The sequence below is a fragment of the Neopelma chrysocephalum genome, unplaced genomic scaffold (genome assembly GCF_003984885.1).
Source record: "Neopelma chrysocephalum unplaced genomic scaffold, ASM398488v2 Primary Assembly neopelma1_67, whole genome shotgun sequence".
Classification (NCBI taxonomy): Eukaryota; Metazoa; Chordata; class Aves; order Passeriformes; family Pipridae; genus Neopelma; species Neopelma chrysocephalum.
This window is the reverse complement of record NW_020897726.1, coordinates 1,757,556-1,782,743: the sequence shown is the minus strand read 5'-3', so window position 1 is coordinate 1,782,743 and position 25,188 is coordinate 1,757,556. Positions and strand designations below refer to the sequence as shown.

General features: G+C 39.6%; 1 protein-coding gene across 7 annotated transcripts in view; it reads right to left on the bottom strand.

Moving 5' to 3' along the window:
* The window catches only part of AKAP9 (A-kinase anchoring protein 9), a 115,301-nt gene extending 100,706 nt beyond the window's left edge, over window positions 1-14,595 (bottom strand). For 6 of the 7 annotated variants that reach the window (XM_027684819.1, XM_027684817.1, XM_027684818.1 and 3 more), the window contains exon 1: window positions 14,171-14,404. In XM_027684819.1, the coding sequence (XP_027540620.1) occupies window positions 14,171-14,218 (48 nt within the window). In that variant the 5' untranslated portion in view covers window positions 14,219-14,404. Of the gene's footprint in view, window positions 1-14,170; window positions 14,405-14,515 lie in introns of those variants that run through there. The other variant, XM_027684816.1, reaches the window with a different exon arrangement.
* Window positions 14,596-25,188: the final 10,593 nt, after the last annotated feature.

The window sequence follows — 25,188 nt, the reverse complement described above, 5'->3', positions numbered from 1 at the left end:
TGATCCTTCAAAGAGAAGTTCACAGGGTTTCTCTAAAAGCATTTTAAACTCTAGGTTAGAGCAGTCCTAAATACTTTATGACCTTAAGACTTTAATACCACTGAAACAACCAATTCTGACTTTGTGGTAGAATATTCTTCATTATCACCAAGATAAAGGCTTGATAGTGTCAAATCTGATGAATTCTTTTTCAAGAAAAACTTTAAAAAGCTTCTTTTTTTTTTTTTCGAAGTTTCATTAAACACCACAAAATAACATTGATTGCTTAATGAGAAGTTACTTGAGAACAAATGTTCTAATTATTAGCTGGGCACAGAATAATTTCTTATTATTAATGAAAAAATAGTTGGTTCCAAAAATCCCACACTCTAACTTAGCACTTAATATAAACATTCATATAGAGTAGATAACACATGATATTTATACAATGAAATTTAAAATACCATATAAATACCCTAATTCAGAAACACACAAAACTCACAATCTATGGCCATCTGTGCCTGCCAGTTAGAAGCCAACTACAAAAATACAAAAGTATGCAAAAGCAATGGTTGCCAGGAACTTCACACAGTGCTTGTCAATCAAATCACTGGGAATCTGCAAGTTTATATGTAACGCAGACACTTTATTCTGCTTATTAATTGTCTTACATGTTTAAAAGTTAAGGTTGACACTTTTCATTTTTACAAAGACTGAACTATTAACATTAAACTATAAAAAATACAAATAAAAATACAAAAAAATATAAAAATATAAAGCTTCAAGAAGGAAAGTAATGATAGTTATGTTTCTAATACCAGTATCCTAAATACAAATTCCTTGCACTATGTTTGATTTTGAATATTACCAGACTGGTTTATATTTTGGTTTACATGCATTTATGTAAGAAATAACTATAAGCAAAATGTTTATGTTTTCAACTGGGGAAAAATCCAGAATTAATATACTTTCACCTGTTTTATAGCATTCTGCACATTACTTCAAGTGGATTCCTAATAAAATACTTGAAACCCATTTTCCCCACACAGACAGAGCTACATAGACATTATGGTTTCAATTAAAAAGATGTCCTTCCCCAAACAAAGTAGATGAAGACAACACCCAAAAATACAGACTTATTTTAGGGAGCACAGAAAGAGTGAAACACTTTCATAAGTTATCTTAATTGCTAGTTATCATACTGCATTACATCCAAAAAAATTGCAGTTTTTATATAACCCTTTTGTTGCACAGATTAGCCTAGCTCCTTAGGATGTAGTATAGTACTAAACTACTGAATACATGCCTACTTATTTGTATTTTCCTAAATTACCTTTATGTTGGGTCTAATCTGGCTCTGTGAAATGGATTATTTGAATGTCATTCTCCCAACAAAACGGAATATCTTATTTCAGTTGCTTGGGAAGAATGAATTTGGATCTAATTATTTCCCTGTTTTTTCAGACTGTCAAAGTCTTTCTGAAAAGAAGCCCTACACTTCAATTCCGTAACTGCTCTCCCTAATGGTCTCATCTGTGAACATGCTGAAGGCACACTCCTTCCTATTTTGCAGGTCATTTAAAAAACACCAAACAGTATCAGCCATGGTTTCAACACCTGAGGAACATTACAGGCCATCAGTTGGGCTTTGCTTCAGCGCTCTGAGCATAGCAGTCCAGAAAATTTTCTTCCTACCTTGCAGTCTACCTACGCAAGCCACCTATCTCCACCTTGGTTACAAATCGCCTGTAAGAGATCACATCAAATGCCTTCCTAATGTCAATGTAAACAATGTACCCATCTACTCAGACGCTCAGTTCACCATAGAAGATAACCGACTTGCCTTTGATAAATTCCATTTATGCTCTTGCCCTTCATGTGCCTCAATATGGATTCCAAGAGGATCTGAAATAATCTTCCCAGAGACTGTGGCCAGGCTGACTTTCCAATAGATCCCCAGATCCTCCTTCTCACCCTCCTTGAAGATGGATCTGATGTTTGCTTTTTTTCCCCTGCTTAATTTGAAATCTCTAATGACAATGACCTTTTAAAGATGAGGAAAGAAATAGCCTTGTAACAGTAGCATCTAGCTTCTGCGGGATGCTGACAGTCCCGTAAATATGTATACATCAATATTACTGAACTGGTCCTCAGCTCAACCTTCTGTACAGTAGATAATGCTTTCACTCCTCCAATTCTGCCATTAAACTCAGGGACCTGGGAAGCCCAAGGACAGCCTTTATCATCAGAGGCAAAAAAAACGCTTGAGTGTTGCTTCTATGTCCTTTTGTACCAGATCATTTTGAATTCTAAGTCTCTTCACTGTGTTTGCCATCTACTTCAGTTTAGTACTGTCTACATATACCCACGCATTCTTTCCACTGCTAATAATGTAAATACTGAGTGAAACAGGCTTTGTAAAAGACTGAAAGACCACCTACTTTGAGAGTAAGCCATTAAAACAAATAATCCTTAGTACAGTTTTTTATTTGGTTGTAACCAGGAAATGATGGTTGTACCTAGACCAAGCCTTTAGTTTGCTTATAAGACCATGCCAAACAGTACCAAAAATTTTAACACTTTCAGTAAGTTCTGCTTGGATCAGCACTAGTTACCTAAAGGTGGTTTCATATTAACAGTTGTGCAGATCCCCAAGGACCTAAATGTTGACAATTCATTTAGAGAAGTCTGTTCTGTTTAAAGAGCAATCTTTGCCAGTCTTTTGAGACTCTCTAATATATGCAGAGTCTTACTGATGACTGCAGCCTTGGTTACAGTGTATTATCAAGCATCAGTGTAGCTTCCAGGGAGCCAGGGTTGGGGGTAATCAGCTGCTTCTCAAAAATCATGAATACTGATTAGAATCCTACAACAAAAATCCTGATACGTCTAAAGAAAACCATAGCAGGCAACTGCTGCTTCCTGTGGGATCCCAATCAATATTTTATTCCAGGTCCCATAGTTCATTCTTCCACAACACACTGCAAATAATCAAATGCAAATTAGAATCAATTAACTTAAAAAACCTACCATTTCTAGAGCACTTAGTCTATATATTAAATAAGGAAGAAGAGTTTATTAGATATTGGCTGAAAAGGGCTGAAGAGAGTATTTTTTATGTTAGAAAAAGCATCGACTATCAATTTACTTTGAAACTCTATGTACTGCTTATATGGCCGATTCATGTAAATTTAACATTTCCTTCCAAGAGGAAACCAATTTAGTTGTACTTATGTAGCATACCCCTAGATTTTTTTCTCTCCACACTGTGTCCTCTTTAGTAAAAATGTAGCTATGACAGAGATATTTAAAGATCAAAAATTGAGAAAAAACCCTTAACAGATAGAGAGAATATATTAAGGCACGGCAAGACCTGAAGAGTTAATTTCTCATTAACCAAGAAGTCTGAAAAAAAAAAGGCACCTTCAGAATGAACAGACAATGTCTAAACAAGACTTTTTAATAATGAGCAGAAGATTATAATTTTTTTCAAGTAGACAAAGGACATGACGAAAGGTCTGAGAGGTTACATCTTTGGCAAGAAGACAATCAACTTTTCAGATACAGATCAATAGTTTGAATTCAGATTAAGCTGAGTAGGAACTAATAGCCACTCCTTGTTAATAAACTGAAGTGATGTGATGATTTCCATCCAGTTGTCAATGCAATCTTTTCACACATATTGCGTTGAGTTTTCAAAAGTAGTTTGGAGAATTTCAATACATTTTAAGGAGATTATTCATAGGCATTCTGGCCCTCTCTGTGCTTCAACTCTGTATAGAAACTGAACAAAGCTTAAATTTTCATTTTAAAAAATGTTTTTGGGGTTTGATCTTTTTTTTATAAATTATAAAGTACTGTAGAACAAGTCAAACTCAGTTGTGTTTCATCACTTTCCCACATTGTTTATACCACTTTTACATTAATTCATACCATGTGGAACTGAACAGAGTGAGAATAAAGCCCCCGAACTCTGCCGCTTGTGAGAGACAGCTCTGCAAGGAGCAGAGCAGACATAAGGAGGGAACCAACTGCATGAATTTCATGCTCAGTGTGCAAGGCTTGACAGGCTTGCACCATTTTGACAGGCTTTTATTACTTTTTACAAGCTTCTGAATAATGAGAAAAGCGAACTCACAAAGACACCGATACTGCTGACAAAACTGCAGACTTGCCAGTGGACTTCTTTTTTTTTAAAGAAAGCCAAATTGAATTCCAGGAATATATTCCAAATAATAAAGAAAATCTAACACATCGCTCTTCGAGGAGTCTTCTATCAGACCTTGCCTTATTTCTTTTAACATAGCAAACTAGGCTAGTCAACAGAGTGTATGATTGAACATACCAAGATAGGGTTTTCTTAGCATTGTTACCTGTAATAGTAAGCCACTTCTCCTATGTACCTTTTAATTGAAAACATATATTCTCAATATACATTTTTATATATATATAGATATATTTTTATATATCTATCTCTATATATGCAAATGTATGGTTTTAATGTTAAATTTGCTACCTCCCTTAGGCAATCTAAATGGATTTAGGAATATTTAAATATTTTCCCCTTGTTTTGTGGTAGGATACCGGAGGTTTCTTCAGAGAGAAGAGTTTGATGACAAGTAAAAAGTTTAGCAAATAAAACCAGGATGAAGGGATAACAGCCTACCAGTGAAGTCAGATTTGAATCAAGTCTTACGCAATTTACATTGCTTATTCTCTGGAACACCTATTTTATCAAAATTTGCACAGAAACATACTCAGTCTCAGGATCCCATCTACTCCATCTCTTCAACTCCACCAATCTTTCTGGATCTTTTGCTTGCTATTGTAGTTTTAGAGATATGCTATATTTTTGCCATGGCAGTAGTTTTCATCAAATCTAGGCTTTCCTCTGAAAATATCACAAAAATGCTATATATTCTCTTTAAGATTATTATCTCCAATTGTGGAGAATCTTAAAATTTCTTCATGTTGTGAGATTTAAAAGCACGGTCCAAAAGACCATCTCTTCTTTGTTTTGTGATGATGCTACAACTTAGGCTTGTTACAACTGTGATTTGATCACTCCCCCATGATCCTAAACTTGGTGTTAGGTTTCCAGAGTCTCACATTCTTTTGCCCAGCTGACAACTATTGAATTTGTTCCATCTGGAAGCTTGTTGGGGCTCCTTTTCAGAAGAGGAGGGAAGCAGGAGAACTGACTCCGTACTTCCAAGAAACTAAGAATTCTAAGACATCTTAACATTTTTATTCATTCCTCTGTCTTTTGTCCACTGGTTGTAGGAAAGGTAGTTTATAATATAAAATATTGGCTTCTCAAGAAATCATGTGAAAATGAAGATTATTGTTTCTTTCAAGAAACAGGAACACCAGGACCATCAATGTGATATGGCATGCCAGCACTTTGCAGTCAACAGAATATGTCTCATCATCATAAAATTCAAGATCTACTTAATTTATGTTTCAGTATGGCAGTCAAAAGACTGCAATTATCAGCTGTGTTTCAGTGAACTGTGGTGCATTCATCTTTTCAAATTCAAAGTTACACATTAGCTTGTATTAGTAACAAAATTATTTTGAAACAAATAAAGAGAAATACCTTGAAATCTCTCTATAGGGCAGATATTTAAGTCAGAGCTTTCACTCCATAAATTAGGTTTCCCAACAATTGTGTTACTACTATATAAACTTATATTGCAATATAAGGTAAGACAACCTATTTCAGCAGTCTCTTTTCTTTTGTTCTCATTCCATCAGATTTTTCCCTATTCCAAACTCTAAAATGCTAGAGTAACCACATATGATTCTGCAGTTAATACCTTTAATACATCAATATTTAAAAGCAACCAGTTGTTTGGGTATTTTCTATGGGGAAAAAACCCACAGGATTTTCTGGCAACACCTACATATGCCAAAAGGTCCAATGCACTTCCCCTGGAGTATCAGATACACTTTACTGAAAGGTCTTTAGAAAGAATTTGTGGTGGTGATCAAGCTGATTTCCAAATCAGTATAAACAAACAAACTTGTCTACATTCTGTTATAACTGAGGGAAACAAAAGTTGCAGTCATCTCTGTTTTGCTATTGCAACACCCATACTAAAAAAATAAGTAGTTGGAAAGCAGACCATAGAAATGAGGGAGAGACTAGTGCTAAAATGAAGAAAGTCCTGTAAGTAGGCAAAGAGCAACTTGGTGCTTTCATTTTTGTAATTCCTTTTCCTTACACAAGGAGCATCAAGAAAACATTTTAAATTGCATTTTTACAATGCAATTCCTTGCTTTTGCAGGGCTACTAACAATACTGTGTTGACAGTTCTCTATTTGATGAAATTAATGCGAAATTCACGAGCATCTTGGATTAAAGAACAATTCTCACTAAACTGGCAAAAGAACAAAGGTTATTTGAAGTGATATTTCTCTGCATTCTCAGAAGAAAGCAAGTATGAGTTTGACCTCATTCTACCTTGCATCACTATTGTAAGGTAGACAGTTACTTTAAAGCTTTGAACAAAAATGTTATAATCAACATATCTTTAAAATTGATAATCAAACTCTGTATTAAAACCAAGAACAGATCTCTGAAACGAGGGAAATGGAGATCAAAACGTGGATATGGAAAAAAACAGAGAACACACTTGGAAATAGGAAGAATTCTAGTAGTGCCAACTGAAAAGAGATTTGAAATCCTAAATTTCAACTCAAGTACTATTTTTTTTCTTTACAAAGACCCAATAGAGTCCACAAAAAACTTGAACACATGACAAAAAAATATAACTTTCTTTTTATTTTTCAAAGCAAAAAAAGAACACTGAGTAAACTGCAAAGAGCTGGTAGTTCTATGACCCTCAAAGGAAAAATTAGCCTAGTCATACCAATTTTTCTGCTGCAGAAAGTGTCTGGAAAATGGTTTCACAGATAACCTTTCTGTTGGATCTCTCATCCAAGCTTATGTACCACACCAGTAGCAATCAATTATCTAGATAAAAGTTACATATATCTCAAATGTATAAAAATCTTTTTTTCTACAATAAAATGAAGATATCCACTGTTTTGAACAAAAACAAATACATGGACAACAAGCTGAACACCTCACACTTTGTTTCTCACTTCTACTCAATTTCTGCTCTATCTGCTTTTACTCAGACAGTTTTAAAACCACGTTTTCTCTGTAGGGTACTGTTCAGTCCTTGTATATGCAACTTCCTCTGCAAGACAAAAATCAGCTTTTAAGCTTAGTCATGTTCATAATCAAACTATACACAGGCAATTCCACATACCTCCTATTATTTGCATTTAAAATTGACAGAGATGCAAATGAGAGTAGATTGAAGCCTGTAAAAGAAGAGAAGCCAAAATCCACAAGTTCAGAAGGACCTACAAAAAAAAAATAGCTAAGCAATGCAACAGAGGAATGCCTAGGAATTAGATACAGGTTTATAAGGATCTTCCTGTGCAAGAAAAAGGGCTTCTTCAAATAAATTGTTCTTCATTATAGCATTTTTTCATAGTTTCACTGCACTCTCCTGCTTTGTTATAAACAAAGAGATTAGACTCTGTTGAGCCAAAACTCACCCACATTTGCCCAGAAAACTCTTAAGAGATCCAGTTGCTTCCTCTCCTGTCCACTAATACACACCAGCATCTTCAAATATAGCTCAGCATCACTCCCATTCTGTGAACTTTTAACTCAAAAAGCTGCTTTCCTCCATAATTTATGAAGAGGGACAGCAATGACTAGGGCTTTATGATGAAATAAGCACTTCGTGATATGGCAAATATGACTTCTTATTTTAAGAGAAAAGAAGACTAAGAAAATGCAGACTAAAAAGGAAATTCTTGCTTCCTTGATTTTGTCTAATGAGTTTTGTTCAAGTTGAGGCAGATAGAGAATAAGCAAAATGAACTGTTTACACTTGAAGACAGAAGATGATGTGTTAGTAGCCCAGCTCTCTAATGAAATATAACATTTAGATCTATTTGACTTCTGTGATGAAAACCTCTTAAGAACCACTGAGATACTGCTTTTTTTCCTCTTCATGTAAATTACAGGGAGCTTAAAAGGACTGTTTTACAAACAGTCTATATTTTGAGTTCTTATGGGGGTTTTAAAGTAGATCTTTAATCACTGTGTCACATAACTATTCTATGCTTTGCTTGAGTATTTTATTTTAAAAAACCCAAATCAAAACCTTTCCTTGAGAATTCCAAAACTGCTCAGTCTGAAGAGGCCAGAGATCATAGAATCGACCGGGTTGGAAAAGACCTCCGAGTTCATCCAGTCCAACCCTTGAGCAAACACCACCATGGTTACTAGACCATGGCACTAAGTGCCACATCCAGTCTCATCTTAAAAACCTCCAGGGACGGTGAGTCTACCACTTCCCTGGGCAGCCCATTCCAATGTCTGATTACTCTCTCCATAAAAAACTTTTTCCTAATATCCAACCTAAACCTCCCCTGGCACAGCTTAAGACCGTGCCCTCTTGTCCTACTGCTGGTTTCCAGGGAGAAGAGACCAATGCCCACCTGGCTACAACCTCCTTTCAGGTAGTTACAGAATGATGAGGTCTCCCCTGAAGCCTCCTCTTCTCCAGGCTAAACAACCCCAGCTCCCTCAGCCTCTCCTCATAGGACTTGTACTCGAGTCCCTTCACCAGCCTTGTTGCTCTTCTCTGGACCTGCTCCAGGACCTCAATGTCCTTCCTGAACTGAGGGGCCCAGAACTGGACACAGTACTCCAGGTGTGGCCTCACCAGCACTGAGTACAGGGGAAGAACCACTTCCTAGGTCCTGCTGGCCACACTGTTCCTGATCCAGGCCAGGATGCCATTGGCCTTCTTGGTCACCTGGGCACACTGCTGGCTCATGTTCAGCTTCCTGTCAATCCAAACTCCCAGGTCCCTTTCTGCCTGGCTGCTCTCCAGCCACTCTGTGCCCAGCCTGTAGCGCTGCAGGGGATTGTTGTGGCCAAAGTGCAGGACCCGGCACCTGGCCTTGCTGAATGTCATCCTATTGGAATCAGACCACCTCTCCAGCTTGTCCAGGTCCCCCTGCAGAGCCCTCCTGCCTTCCAGCAGATCAACACGCCCCCCCAGCTTGGTGTCATCTGCAAATTTGCTAATGGTGGACTCAATTCCCTCATCCAGATCATCAATAAAGATATTAAATAGAACTGGGTCCAACACTGATCCCTGGGGACACCGCTAATGACCGGCCGCCAACTGGATGCAGCACCATTCACCACCACACTCTGGGCCCAGCCCTCCAGCCAGTTCCTAACCCAGCACAGAGTGCCCCTGTCCAAGCCATGGACTGCCAGCTTTTTCAGGAGAATGCTGTGGGAGACGGTGTCAAAGGCTTTGCTGAAATCCAGATAGACCACATCCACAGCCTTCCCCTCATCCATCAGGCAGGTTACCTGATCATAAAAGGAGATCATGTTGGTCAGACAGGACCTGCCCTTCCTAAACCTGTGCTGTCTGATCCCTTGTCCATGCTGTAGGTGCTGTGTGATTGCACTGAGGATGATCTGCTCCATAACCTTGCCAGGCACTGAGGTCAGGCTGACAGGCCTGTAGTTTCCTGGGTCCTCCTTGCAGCCTTCTTGTGGATCAGTGTGACATTTGCCAAATTCCAATCATCTGGGACCTCCACAGTGAGCCAGGACTGTTGGTAGATGATGGAGAGCAGCTTGGCAAGCTCTTCTGCCAACTCCCTCATCACCCTAGGATGGATCCCATCAGGTCCCATAGACTTGTGATGAGCAGGTAAAATCTTTTTCTACCCTCAAAAGAATAGCATGTAAAGAGCAAACATTCCCAGACTCTTAGACAATGCTATTTTAATAATACATATCATTTTCATCTTCAGCCGCCTGAAATATTTACATGCATGACCAGATGACAAAATATGCAATTATTTCTTTTTACTATTCAATTTGTCAAGATAACTTGTCCAATTAGTTATACAACCTGTAGTACTTGTCCACTGAGTGTCATTAGAGCTTCCCAAACCAACTTCGCTGTTCCGTCTGCTCAGCAATTCTCTGGTATAATTCTCTGATCAAAAGCAGTAACACTGCTTATTCTATGCTCAAGTGTTTAACTAAACCAATTCCCTAATTTCTTAAGCTTTTCCAACAATTACATAGCTTCTTTGAACAGTGCAACCATGCATTGCAAACATACATAGAAGCTTTGAAAAACATTAAATTATGCCTTTCTAACCTTAGAACAGAAATCGTAGACCAACCTGGGAGAATTTGCAAAGCATGTTACTGTTTTTCCCTTGTTCACTCCTCCCACACAGCTAAGGAGTGTGCCCTTTGCTCAACAGAAATTTAAACACATATTTAAATACTTTGCAAACCAAACTTCAGTACTGTAAAATGGATCATTCCATAAAACTTGCTATTGATAGCTTCATCTCAATTTTACTAGTTATAATAGCTGTGCCTTTCATGTGTGTCTGTGAGAGGACAAATTAAATCAAAATATTTTTATAAGTTTCAAAAGCTTTACATCAAAATACCCTCAGCCATTTTCTTACAAGGGAATCCAGTCACTGATGATTTTATTCTGAAGATAGCAAATTACTTTTGTATAGTTTTGAAAGTTGATCAGAACAGTGCCACATCCTAATAAGAAAAGCCAGCTCCTAAGCCGCTAAATAAATACATGAAACTAAAATACCCCCATCCCAACTACCATAAATAGCATCCTCTGTAATGTTAGATGAGATTTCCACAGAAACTGATGCATGCAGGCATGCACACATAGTATGTGTCCACATAAATATCATATCAAGTTCTTCAACCACCATCTTCTGTAGTCTTTTTTAAGGCCAGATACATCTACACTATCTGAGACCATCAACAATATTCCAGAATTTCCTTAGCAAGGCACAAAACATATCCAATTGATTTCTAATGTCACTGTGTTTTAGGGCTCTGATCAATCTAATAGCATGCATCTGTATTTCTATTGCTGGCACACATCCTCTCCCTTCCAACTTCCATCACAGTCAACCCTGTTTCCCTTAAGTGGCCTTTCTAACAAACACTTTTCTTGCTCCACCATAATCACACCATGATATAAGATGAAGAAATTGCCTGTTTGGGGAGAAGAGAGTTCTATAAACAAACAGAGAGATAATTTTAATGGGAGGGAGACAGGCATTTATAGAGGCTGGGTTAATATCCAGCACATTTACCTTGCAGCAAAACAAAATGAATGACTACAGGTCTGGAAAAAGGAATATGTAATTTACTGGTTTTAACTTTGTGCCTCCCTTGCCTTTTCGGGCTTGTAACAGACAGAACAACAACATGTGGTGCAACTGCTTCACAATACAGACTTGGTGTAGTCTCCAAAAATCACCAGGTAAACACAAATGTTGGTGAGCCTCCATCAAGAGCTTTTTATTCCATTTTACAAATGATGTAGTGGCAAAGGCTGTGTGTGCTCACACTGAGACCCATTCTGCCAGGCCCAAGTACACTTAGCACCATTCAATGAAGGTAAGATTCACAATGCAGCTTCTTATTTCCAGTAACAATAAAGGAGGACTCAGAAGAAACCAGTTGCAGAAAATCCATTTTTAATACACTTCTCTGTAAAAGAGCTATGTGGGGAGACAGTGTCTTAGGAAGACATCAAGAAAAAGTTCAAAAGCAGATCAAATCACACAAAACCAAAATCCACAGTTTGCCTACTTGACATTATGATGAGAAAACAATCAAATGGTTGCTTTACATAAAGTTCATATTGTTTGATATGCACCTACTGAGATTTGGCAGTACCTACCTTTCAAGAAAAAAACCAAATCAAACCCAAACCAAAGAACAATGCAAGTCTCAATTTCGAACAATGATGCCACCATTAGCAATGTACCATCCCTCTCCATGGCACCTACTACGCTCGTTTACCATAATCCCAATTACCTACATTCATCCCGCAGTTTATGAAACATCTCATTTACATTTAAAATTTGTAATTTCAGGTGGATGGTTTAATGTATTCACAGTATAGCAATACCTGCACTGTCAGCACAGTAACAACACATACTTAAATACATTTTTCCAACTATTTTATTTAAACAACTCTCAAGTGGTTAGGTTCAAAAGTTTTCTGGATGCTTGTTGCCACGGTTCTCAGAAAATATTCACTGGAGCCAAGCATCTTAAGAGATGCATTAATCATGTTGCTTGTGAATGTGTTTGAAAAAGAGAAAAGCAGCTACAGGAGCAGCTCCTGCTTCCATTCTTTGCTAACACAATTTCTTCTTTTCTGCCTTTATCAGTGACTTGCCACTGGAAGATTGTGACCTAGTCTCCGCTCTACAGCACGTTTAGTTACATCATTCACATGTAAAAATAGGGGTAAATGGTACACAGAACACCAATGAAAAATCTGAAAAACTAACCCTGCTTTTATAGTCTTTTCCCACATAAATCACATATAGTTTTAAAGAGTGATAGTTACTTAAACCATGGGAAATGTTTAAAAACATAGAATACCAAAGTCTTCAGTCAAATACTGAACATCATTGGGTTTTTAAGAACATTTAAGAGCATCATTGGGTTTTAGGCAGAAAAGACTACAATAGTGAGAGTTACAATAGTACTCTTAAAATGCAAAACAAATTAGTAAAGTGTGTACATGTCTTTTCTCAAAGTATGAAGGTGACCACTGAACTCCTGCTAGAGTCCTAGCTTTTGGTTCAATTTTCAGTAATTGTCAGTTTTCTGTGTCAAGCCAACATGGACAGAAAAATCTAAATTCTCTTGATAAAGTCTTCTTTGTGGTTTATAATAATGCCAAATCTACTCCAACCATTTTCTTTGTGAACTACTGCCTAATTTTCTGCAGAAGAATTAGCCAATCTCTGCGTGACAGAATGTACTGTCACCAGGATCTAATTGTCCCAGTGCCTTTTAGGAGTACTGCATAATGTTGTACAAACACCATTTTTGCACTAAGCATTTAAAGAACAGGTTTTCCTCTACAAACACACAGCTCTGCCTAGGAGAATCTCCCAATAGACGTTTTGAACCCAAACAGAAACACATTAAGTTACTAAGTTTTTTCCTAATACAGCAAAATACCTATTCATACTTTGCAGATGAACTATATGCTCTTTTCCATAATCCACATAAATAAGGCAATGATGTTGTTTCATAGTTTCATCTTTAGCTTGTCTTCTTGTTGCTGTACTATTAGCTCCTGCCACGTTACATGTATATCTTCAGCATGAATGACTGGCCAACTTCTGAACTCTTATCATTTAGCAATGATTGCAGGAAGGAAACAGATGATACCTGACGCCAAAACACTAATTTTATCTTATTTTCCTACGATGCCATTAATTATCTTATCTCACTGACCACACCAAAGCTTTCTTTGAAGTAAAAAAGAGGTCCTCCTAAAGCATAGTAACTGGTCTGCTGCCCAGAAGGCGAAACGCTGTTCAGCCGGTGTGTACTGAGCCGTGCTTAAAGAGCAGAAGGATAAGCTCCCCGATTACCACTTGGGTAAGCCCGCAGGGCACCGTCTGAGCCGCCTGACAGCCCTGGGGCGGTGACGGCCGAGCGCAGGTGTGCGGGCACCGGGGCTGCGGCGGTGCCGGCAGGTGACTCACGCACTGCCCGGCATTCCCAGCCCTCCGCACCACTGGAGGCACCGCTAATCCCCTGTCTCCTAAGGCTCTCTCAAGGCATTAGCTCCACACTGAGGAACAGCTGTCAGTTTTATACAACTTCCTTAAAGGTTCACAGGGTTTCCCAGGCTTATGAGGCAAACGGGATTCGCGCCTTGGGTGTGAAGGATAAGGAGGTTAACCCCCCTCCTCGGCTCTTCCTCCGCCCGGTGCCGCCGTGGGGGCCGTCTGGGCTGTCATCGCCCGGTCCTGCGAGGGCACCTGTGGCGTGCCCGCTGTCGGGGGCTGCTGTATCGGGCACTCGCACCCACCGCCCGGCGGGAGGGCGGGGGAGCGCGGGGCGCGCAGGGCGGGCGGCACAAAGCGCCTGCTCCGCCCGCGGCTTTGTTCGCGGCGGGGCCCCGCGCCAAGCCCCTGCCGCAGCCCCGCTCCGCCGCCGCACCGCGGCCGGCCCCGCTGACAACCCGCCCCCGTCCTCACCCTGCTGCCTCCCTGCCGCCCTGTCACCACCGCCGCCTCCTCCTCCTCCTACCTTGGCTTTCCCAGCCTCCAGCTTCTTCAGCCGCTCCTCGTCCTCCATGGCGTCTGTGCGGGAGAGCAGGGTGTTAGCGGCAGCAGGAGGAGGGGCTCGCCCCGCGCCCTCCCCTCAGCCGGGGCGCACGAGCTCGCTGTCCGGTCCCGTCCCGTCCCGTCCCGCCTCACAGCGACGACAGCTGCCGTGGCGGGGCCACCGGCGCCGCCATCTTCGGCTCCACGTAAACACGCGGCCGGGGAAAGTGACGTGCGGCCGCCGCTCCTCCTCCCGCCGCCGGTCCCTCCTCCCCGCGCCCCGGCCGCTCCCAGCGCCCTCGACCGCCGGCGACCCCCGCCCGCCTACCCGGCTGTCGGCGGGTCCCGCCGGAGCCGCCGCCGGAGGAGGAGGTCTGCGCCCCTGCAGGGCAGCGGCGAGAGCCGGGGGACAGGCGGACACGGCCGCGGGCACACCCCCCTCCACACCCCCGTACACCCCTCCGCGCCCGGCGGGCAGAGAGGCGGGGGGTCCCGCTGCCTACAAAAGAACCGCACCCGCGGGGCGCCTTTCGCTCTCTGTGGCTGCGATATGGAGGTCTGAACAGAAAGTGCCCGAGTTCTGCTGGCCCGCGAATCCAGCTACGAGGCTGATTCTGACAGTTCTGATTTTCTTGCTCCTGCGCGCGTATCACTAAATTGCAGGGCTCCTAAAGCTCGATCTAAAGCTCGGCAATACGGCAACAAAGCTCCCCGAGCGTGTGCCGCAGTCTGTGTAACAATGACAACAAAGGATGTATAGCTCCCGTTTAAATTACTTGGCATGCTCTCCTCGTGCCAGAGGGGCTGTGAGAAGTGTGTTAAAATCACAATGGGGAATATGGCACGTGGCAATTAAATGCGAATACAATTTCTATACCCCAGCAAATACAAAGAAATATTCTGGGATTATTTAATAGTCTACTAACTTTGTGCCTTGCAAGGCTAATAGCAACCTATATCACGTGGCCCTATTGTGCTTTTTCTTTCAGTTATTCCTGAAGTCTGTTCCGTTTGTGATGGTGTACAGGCTTACACACAAAGGAAAAAAAAGACTCGGCAGGAACGTGTACCACCTGCAATGTGAACAGATTCCTTATTCTGCATTTGGAATCTCTCTGCTTTATTAAATGCAAAATCCAAAATCTTTCTGAATTAATTTAGATCTCAGCCTTGCCGATTTTTTGAACACAGTTCATTTAGAATACATTCTTTTCTTGCTTGAATTTTCCGGCAAAGACCAGACACACCTAAAACAGAAAACAAACAAACAAACAAACAGAAAACATTATTTGCACAGTATTACTGACCAGGAATAAGGAAAACAAAAAAAAATAGGTGTCCTAGCAGGAGAATTCTGCACCCATATTACTGCCAAAGTAAACTAAACCTACAATCCGACATTTTAAAGGATATTTTCATTCCTCCTAAACCAAATTACATTTCATGGAAAAGTCTGAAATCATTTGTTGATCAGTACAGGTAATGTGCATTCCTGTGTTTACAAAACAATGTCCTCAAATGAATACCATTTATGTCAAAAGAAAACACCATCCATCATAGGGAATGACAAATGTCTGCATTATATGTTGTTTCATATTTGAAGCAAGCATATGTTTCAGTTAAAGTTCTCAGACTTTGCCGTTTCACTAGAGGAAAAGCATGTTATTTAGAAAAACAGCAAATGAAGATGAGATGAATTAATTAAAGAGGAAATATTTTTATAGAAATACATATTTATTTGAGTTCATTCCTTAAAAATACATTCTCAAGTCAGTAAAATAAAGTAACTCACACAAAGCCTGTACAAATAGAAGTTTTTCCCAACAACTACAAAGGCCCTGAGACCCCTGAGGGAAAAATAAACCACCTTTTCTGTGTCAATGACATTCCTCTTGGCTGTTAGAGGCCACTGTTGCAGAACTAGCTATCAGGTGTCAGTAAAATTTCACACAGACAACACTTTGATAGTATTTTCTTTATTGGTAAATATCCCATTTAGAAGATAATTACAAACTTCCCCAAACCTATAAATACATGGGTTCTTGAGTTAAGAAATGATGGGCCTAGTTTTCCTCTTACTTACAGATATATCCATGTAATTCTAATGGATTTTAGTTTAACACCTAATTCATGACTATGGAAGTCATGAAAACCAGAGTGACAAATAATAGAGTACTGTGGAAATTACTACTAGATAAAATATCCCAGGGAATAATATTTCCATATTCTCTCAACATAAGAAAATCAGGACTTTCTCTCTTAGGAAAAGAAAATCTATACAGTGTGGTTTTCCACTTCAGCTATTTTAATTCCTATTTTATCATTCATGCAGGGCAAGCTGACTGGAATTCACAACTTGGCTAGCCAATTAAACTCTCAGTTACAGAAAGGCATTAATCTTGTTTGCTTAATTCTCAGAATTGACCGAAAATATTCACTTGCCTAAGAATGTAAGATAGTGCCCAAGAGTCAGGCTAACAACTGCTTTAAACATTGATTAATTCTCTAACGCTCATTGAATTCACATAAGTTAAACGTGTGTAAACTGCTTTCAACAGTATACGTGAAGTGAACCAGATTAGCAAAGTAAGAAATATGGATCAGACATTCTTCAAAATAGGAACAACTGGTGTTTTGGCCTAGGCTTATTTTTACATAGAAATAAATTTATTAATGAAGATGTTCAAACAAAATGACACTGCTTCGAGTATCAGACCTAATTTTTAATTGTGTTTGTCTGAAGGACAAAGGACTCATCATCTACAGCATTTTCTCTAACGAGACTCCACATTCTTCCCACCTCTTCTGTTTCCTTTATTAACTGTTCAGTGAAGACATGCCTGATGACTCATTGTGGCTCTTTCGCAGACTGTGAAGCCGAAAGATGAAGCCTCAAGACCACACATGATAGTCACAAAGTTCTAGTTAGGAAATTCAAATTCTGTCATAGTCCACTGAAGCCAGAATCAGAGGGCTGTCAGATCATAATATGCTGCTGATAAATCACACGTATAAATAGCATGCAAAAATTACAAAATATCACAGGCTTAAACTGATGGTACAACCTCTTCCAACAGCTAAACTGCACAGATATTGTGTGTTGTCAGGTGTCACAGCTTCAGAAATACCACTTAATAACAAGACTATCCAACTCTAATTTATTTTTCTTCAACAAAAAATTCACATTAGAATGGAAGACTCCTACTTGGACCATATAAGATTCCCTGATCCATCTTGTAAGAACAAAATATTATCTGCCACCAGTAGGATGTTTTCCTAGCACCAATACAATGACCACACCACTTCCTGTTTTTTTAATTTTAAATTTAAATTTTAAATGTCTGTATTTGGTCAACATAATATGGTAAAGGAGTTGTCTTCCTGCTAATGGATAGGCGCCTTCTGATACATATGTGTTGCAGAGTGGTCGAGAGAAGACTGTCAGCCAGGCAGAAGAAATGCGACACTGACTGTGTGGATTATTATGATTAGATTTGTTGCTAATACAGTATCTAAATGTTGTCAATGCACTATATAATATAAGCAGATATAAAGGTTTATAATGTAAGCAGGTTTGGCTAGAAACACAGGTTTACAGTCTTTGGCCTTTCAAAATTCAGAATTATAAATCAACAAAGCATCTATGTAGCTACTTTAGAATTTTATCTTTGTGTTTTACCAGATCTTAGCACTTCTACTCACCCATCCTAAAGTGAGTATTCCCAGTTTCAGGTCTGGACATACTCTGCAGGCATTCCTGGAGGGATGTGATGAGAACAAGCTGGGGACAAGGACCAGGGAGCTGCGTGCAACCTCAAGAGGCCACTTTACCCAGTTAGTCCACTCTTCAGCAGCATTTTATACTCTTGTAGGCCAATGTGTACCAAAGTCAATCCCAATTATCACAGCTCCCCCACCTCTTATATTACACCAGCATCCAGAGTTCCTCCTGCAATTCCCACCTGGTGTTCTTATCTTAGGACAAATCATAATGTCCACCAGAGACAATGGCAAGGGAGAGGGTGTGTATGTATGTGGGGAGGACACATGCTGAGACCCAACTATCACAGTATGCTTAACAGTTCTGCTGTGGCACTAAATCTCCTGAACAAAACCTACCTGGCAGGATAACACCCTCAATTATAGTAAACATTAAAGGGATCAAGTGTGAAAATAAGAGAAACCATCTGAGAGATGACCATGCTGAAGGTTTGATTTGATCAGGACATGCCCCCGCTTCCACTGAACACAGTGGGAGTTCTGTGGTTGATTGTATAATCGTACAGTGTTGGTAAAGCAAGGCCTTAGCACGTACCTGTCATAGTGCTGGTAAACCAAACAGATTTGCCTCCCCCTCAGTGTGAGCTTGCACAAAGAATATGAGGTTGACTTAATGACTAGCTTACCTCTGCCTTTGCCACAGTCTGTTGTGCCAGCTCTGTCCCCTACCATCTGCTCTGCAGCTGTACTGAGCCTTGGCACTGCAGTTTCCCAGGGTGCTGCTTAATTGGCATGTTTGCAGCAGGCAGGGGATTCAGGTAAAATATGTAAAGCTCCATATTTCAGAGACCTATTGTAGGTACTACTGAGAGAGGATTATGTTAATTGTCTGTTAGCAAGTGCAAGGCAGTTCAAATTTCAGGTAGAACTTGACCTATTGTATTTAGGTAGTCTGACTACATGTTATAAAAATTTTCACGTCAGGAATATTTGAGGTGTGTTACTTATGTTAGGACTATCCTGAATTGTGTTATTTATGTCAGGACTACCTTGAACTGTGTTTTAGAAAGAGATAAGTGTTCTCTCTTTCAAAGCAGGGCACAACAAATGCCATTACAGAATAAATAGTGAGGCTTAATGGTTAACAAGCAGGTGAGCTAGAGATGTTAGGAAAACATCTTATGCTTTAAAGAGTTTGGTGCGGTTTTTTTTTTGTTGTTCTTTCTGGGTTTTTTTGCTTGTTTTCTTTTGAAAATCGCCGGAGAAGGATGAAAAATTACTAAATCAGGCAACTATGAATATTATAGAATCAAGGTCCCATGTAACAGCTAAAATTTCTGTTCTCTTATATTTATTTTTTAATGAAAGAAAGTACCAAAGCCTACAAAAAAACATGGGCACTGAAGATGAAAATAAAGTGTTCCCATGTAAGGAGAAACAGTTTTCCAAAAATGCAATTTTTAACCCATATCTGCAACTGTGAACTTAGGCAAATCTATATTAACCATCAAAACCAGTGTCCCACCAAGTGTCTGTTTACCGTGCATTTTTTCCTAAATTAAATTTTATTGAGTTTTGTTATAAGAGGTATCAGAAGAAATCAGACATTGAAGCCTTCCATATGATCCAGACATTCACTTAATACATGAATAAATGTGGGCTTGCTAACATGCTTCAGTCAGACACAGTCAAGTCCAACACATGAAAGTGTTTTTCTTGTTTGTAAGACCAAACATATTTCTTGTTTCTAAGACCAAACAGTAAAATAACTTCAACAAAAGTTGTAAAGCATGGATGTCTTGCACTATTACAGTAACACATACCTCCTGGAGATGTGTGTCTTTGTTTTCTCAGTCCTGGGGTTGTACAGCTTATAGTTTTAGAAATTACAAGCTCCATATATCTTTTTTTCCTTATCATTTCATTACTTAAGATAAATACTCTGGTATTTTTTTTCTGCTTTGATGTAACTACTGTGGCTAGGAAGAGGCAAGACTCTTTAGCTAAGAAGTTTTGTGAAATTAATAATTTATTCTGCAGGCATAATATATCGCAGAAGGTAATTTAAGTAAGCTTGCAACTAGTACAGCTAATTAATTAAGTGACCCAGAAGCTTCAAATTGGCATTTGATATTTGAGATACCAACAGAAGATGAAGTTCTACCACAAATTAATTATTTCTATCTGATATATGTAGAGCTGTTATAGTACACATTTCTTTATAATTGGTCACAATTGTCCAAGTTTACATAAAGGTTCAGAATATGATTCTCTTATGCCTATTGCAGATGAAGGCATAAAAGTCAGCTATTTTCCTACTATTCTGGTATTTTATATGGTCGATTGAGAAGAGTTGTGTTATTCATATTTTAGCAAGTTCTCAAAATACATTAAAAACATTATTACTTAATAAGCATTACTCCTAAAACATTGTATCATGCTGGGAGCCATGCCTTTTTAAGTATTATTTATGGGGAAATAAGAGGTGGCATATCAGGTAATCTCATGAGAACTGGTAAGAACAACAAATGTCCTAAACCTAACTTTGGTATTTACTGGGAAATCTTCTGCCACCTCAAAGGAAAAGTGCCCCAGACACAGCAGAGCTGAGAGAAGTGAGTTGGACTTCCAGACACAGTGTACCTCACTAACACTGGCAAAAGTATTTGTTTCATCCCAGAGAAGAAAAGGTTTTGGGATGACCTTATTGCAGTCTTGCAGTACCTGAAGGGAGCCTACAAGAAAGATAGACTTTTTACAAGAGCATGTAGTGACAGGACAGGGGGGAATTGTTTCAAAAGATAGTAGGTTTAGAATAGATATTAGGAAGAAATTCTTTACTGTGAGGGTGGTGAGGCACTCAAATATGTTGTCCAGGGAAGTTGTGGGTGCCCCATCCCTGGAAGTGTTCAAGGCCAGGTTGGATGGAGCTCTGAAAAACCTGGTCTGCTGGAAGATGACCCTGCCCATGGTGGGGAGGTTTGAACTACATGACCTCTAAAATGTCCCTTCCATCCCAAACCGTTCTATGATTCTATGAGTCAAAGCACCACGCCCTCATGCTGGCTGGCCCCTGGTCCTGGCTCCTGCTTCCTCATCATGGCTCCAGCTTTTGATGTCACCAAACCTGAACATTCTTATAACAAATTGTTTTCTACCTGCTGCTATAAACCCGACCGTTTAAATCAGTGGAGTACAAGAGGTTTGTAGCACACCGCTTGCTGCAGTAAATCGAAACCTTACTGTAAAAGGCTTCGGGGGTTATCCCTTTGTGGGTAACAGCTGGGACCAAAATTCAAGGATATTTTATCTTCTAGTGCCATCTTCTGGCAACTGTCTCAGTTACAAATGGTGAATAAAAAGGCTCTGGAAAGCAGCCGCGCTGGGAACAAAGCCGGCCGCGCCTCCCGACGAGTTCTTCCGGAGAGTGTTTCCTGACACCTTCCCCGAGCTCCCATGGTATTAGGCATTCACATTTTATTTTACATTGAGAGGCTGTAAAAAGCCCCACGATTTCTGGTCAGTGAATGTAGCTCGTAGTCTGTGAGGTGAAAAGAGGTCCTCGATGTGATTTGATGGGGTCATGTAAAGGTGTGGGCTGCTTCTGTAGGGCAGTTTAACCGGGAAAAGGGGTGACAGACGGGGTCTGTCTTCTATGATGGCACAAGGGAAAAGGAGAAATCAGAGAATCCTCTGTTTCCTCCGTAAGAGGGACAGCAGCAAGCCCAAACGCCCTCCCACTGCCTGCCTGCAACCGCAGCACATTGGGGAATTGTTACAAAAATTATCTTCCCTAATAATTGTATCAGTAAGTCTTTCTTCTGTGAAAGTGTATTATCTTGGCATATATGTTGGTTCATGTTAGATACTGTAATGTCATAAGGTAGTGAAATTTTACTGGACACTTTATTACTATTCATGCTTAAGTAAAACAAACTAAAGGACTACCTGAGTCTGGAAGTAAGAACCTTGACTTCTTGGAAACTTAGAACTGTTTAGGAAGAGTAAAGAATATGCCTGGATAACCAAGATATCACCAGCATCCCAGCCTCTCTGACATGTCTTTGAAACCCTCTTAGTGTTGTCTCATGTCATAGATAAGCAGCAACACACTGAACTCAGGGACATCTGGATCAGTAGACAAACAGCAAGAATACTGCAAAAATATATCTGCTTTACAAAGTTTTACTCTGATTGCTGATCAGCAGTGTAGGTGTCAACGATTAACCAAATTGTGTTGTACCTGAATGTTTGAAGGCCAGAACAATTGGGTAAAACCACATTCATGATGTTCCATTTTGGCTGGTACACCTCATGTGCATAAATAAATATTTACCCTTGTAATTCTACACTTTGTGTCCTAGCTTCTCTCCTCCATTGGCATGGGCCAGTTGTGCATTTTTAAGGCAGAGGTGAGGAAAGCTGCTGTGCCCATATGTGTCTGAGTGACACTGGAAATGGCAGATACATGATTATCCAGGGTCGATCTATATTCTTTTCCCCTGTGTTGGGAGTATAGTTCAGTGTAAACAAAATAACGCACTTACTGGACCATTGACACGGGTAAAGTCAAAGCCTGGGAAGCTTGCTTCGGGGGAGAAAAAAATAATCATTTGGGAAACTGCTTCTTTCACTGGCCCCGCTGAAATGAACTTGGGTGATTTTCCACTCACTTTACTCATTGTTTGGAGGCGTAAGTTGCAACAGTTTTGTAGAAGTGTGGCTGATGTGGTGGGTTGTTATGAACAGGGATTGTACCTCTGATGCCAAGATAGAAAAAAAAGGTTTCTGATGTAAGAAATAAGCAGTATTGCTTAACTAGTAAACTTGTGTGCAGGACTTTAGGGGTAAAGGGAGAGAACAAAACAGTGCCAGAACTTAATTTATATTTGCTAAAGGAGTAGCCTCAATCATGTTGCTCCAGGATCTTGCATGGCCTCGTGTTTGCTGTATGCTGCAGGAAATGGCAATGTCTAAGGTATGAAGTGGTTCCCCACAGGCTCTTCAATTGTGTGGAGCTCAAAATAATGTGTGGTACTTCATGTTCCTGTAATGCCTGAAGTTTAGGTCTGTAAAGACTGACATCATATTGCTGGGGAATGTCACTGAAACATTCTGAGTGCCTTCAAACAAGAGCAGACCTCACGACACTCATTGTTGATTAAAAAATTGTGGTGACTTTTATCAGTGATCTATGTGATGTGCTCTGGGTGTTGTGCATTAACTTTTTTTATCTCCAGTAGGGTATAGACAGGGATTGATGGATGTATGTGTCTGCTACTTGAAGAAAATTTAAATGTTGTTTCCATGCACTTGAAGGGTTATCAGTGGGCTTTTTAAGGCCTTTTAGTCTGAATTCACTGACCCTGTTTAACAGTGTGAAAATTCAGTGTCATGAACATTATTTATCACTGTTTGAATTGAACCCAGCTTCATACCATTTGGAAAAAAACCCCCAACATACAAAACTTGTGGAAGAAATGGAAGAAATCTTGTTTTTTCTTTTTTACAGATAGCCTCAGGTATTCCTTTGGTGTCAGCATAGCCTGTGGCCTATCCCCATCTCATACTACAAAACCTACTTGCAAAACAGTGAACAGAGGCTGGACAGTGAAACAGTTTCCCCTGAAGTAGACATATACTGGACAGTCACCAGGATTGGACCATAATTTTAATCTCCATTAACATAATCATATATAGATAGCTACATTTACTTTACTGTACTGGCCTGTGTTGATCTTCATCTAAAGTGTTTCCTAAATTATTGATATGACACTTGGGGAAAGAAGCGGCCTTTCAATGTTCCTGTTCATGTTACTGCAGTGCTTATTTTCTGTTGTGAATCTGCATGTTTGTTGTTAATTATTGCAAAATAAGCGATCATGTTTTGAATAGGGTTTTTTTGTTTGTTTTGGGGTTTTTTTGTTGTTGTTGTTGTTGTTTTTTAAGATTAAATAAGTTGCTATTTAAAACTCAGAAACATTGCCAGCAATTAATCCTGAGAGGTCTGAATCCCATTCTAAAACTTATTTTGTCTCTTTTGAGATTTTTATTTTTTGAAACTTACTTTCTAAACAGGTAAGTTTTGTAGAGTTCTTAAAAAAGGCATGCAAAATCCCAGTTTCACTGACTAGGACAAAGGTTTCATTCACTTCAGCAGGCTGCTCTTGTCACTGGCTGAGAAAGTGGGCTGAGATTTAGGACTTTCAACCAGATTTTTGGTAGTAGGAGAGTGATGTCATTTCCTGAGCTGTGTGATCATGCTGGAAAATTAAAAGAAACATGGGCTCTTTGAACAACTACCTTTACTTAAAAGCCCAAGAAACAACACTTTATGCTGAAACTCAGTTGAAACCACATTGAAAACTTCACTTTGAAACAGTGAAGAGGAACTCCGATACAGTTATGAAATTTTTGAACTTATTGCCATAGTAAGATTTTGTAAAATAGTTAATCTTTACAAAATAAAATGCATCATTTCTTTGTAACCATGAAAAAAAGATATTGTGGACTAGAATCGGGTATTCTAATATCCCATTTTTATTGACAAAACCTCCTTTGAAGTGAGATTGCTGTGGAAAAACAGCTAGATACTCTCCTTACAGGACTCCTTGAACTCTTACTTAGCAGGTATATGCAACGCACAGGTGCAGAGTGTTGGGGGGGAAACATTAATGGAAAATTCTGGACAACATTTTAGAGGCCATATTTTGTAGTGGTTCTCAGGACAGAGTGCATGAAGCTGAGTACTATAAGGCTTCGGTCATGCAGAACTGTGAAAGTGTAGCAGAAGATTCAATTCATATTAGCTATTCCTTCTCTGAGGGTTGGAGATTCTATTTTACATTTCTTACAAATGATGCTCTGAAACTTTAATGTACCTTAATTTGGCTCCATGATAAGATCAAACAGCCCTATATTGTACATTTGAGTTTGAAGTACAAATTAACTTTTTAACAGTTTGAGTTACTACTTAACTCGTAGGATAATTTTAGCCATTTTTAAAAAATAATTGTGTGCCTTTTCCTGTTTTGGTTAAGGGTTTTTATCTTTTTAGTCTGTAGCTAATGTGAAAAAAATAAGCCTCAGTACATTTTTCTTTTTCCTTCAACTTGGTTTCACTGAATGTTTTTTCTTCTCCTTATGTCCAGATGAAGAACTATGCAAGAAAAGTCATATGAGGGTATATACAGTTTCTGATCCCCATGGTAGTCAGCTGATTGATACACATGAAGAACACTTTACTTCTCTAACATGAATGATTTCTGGCTATTAGATTTT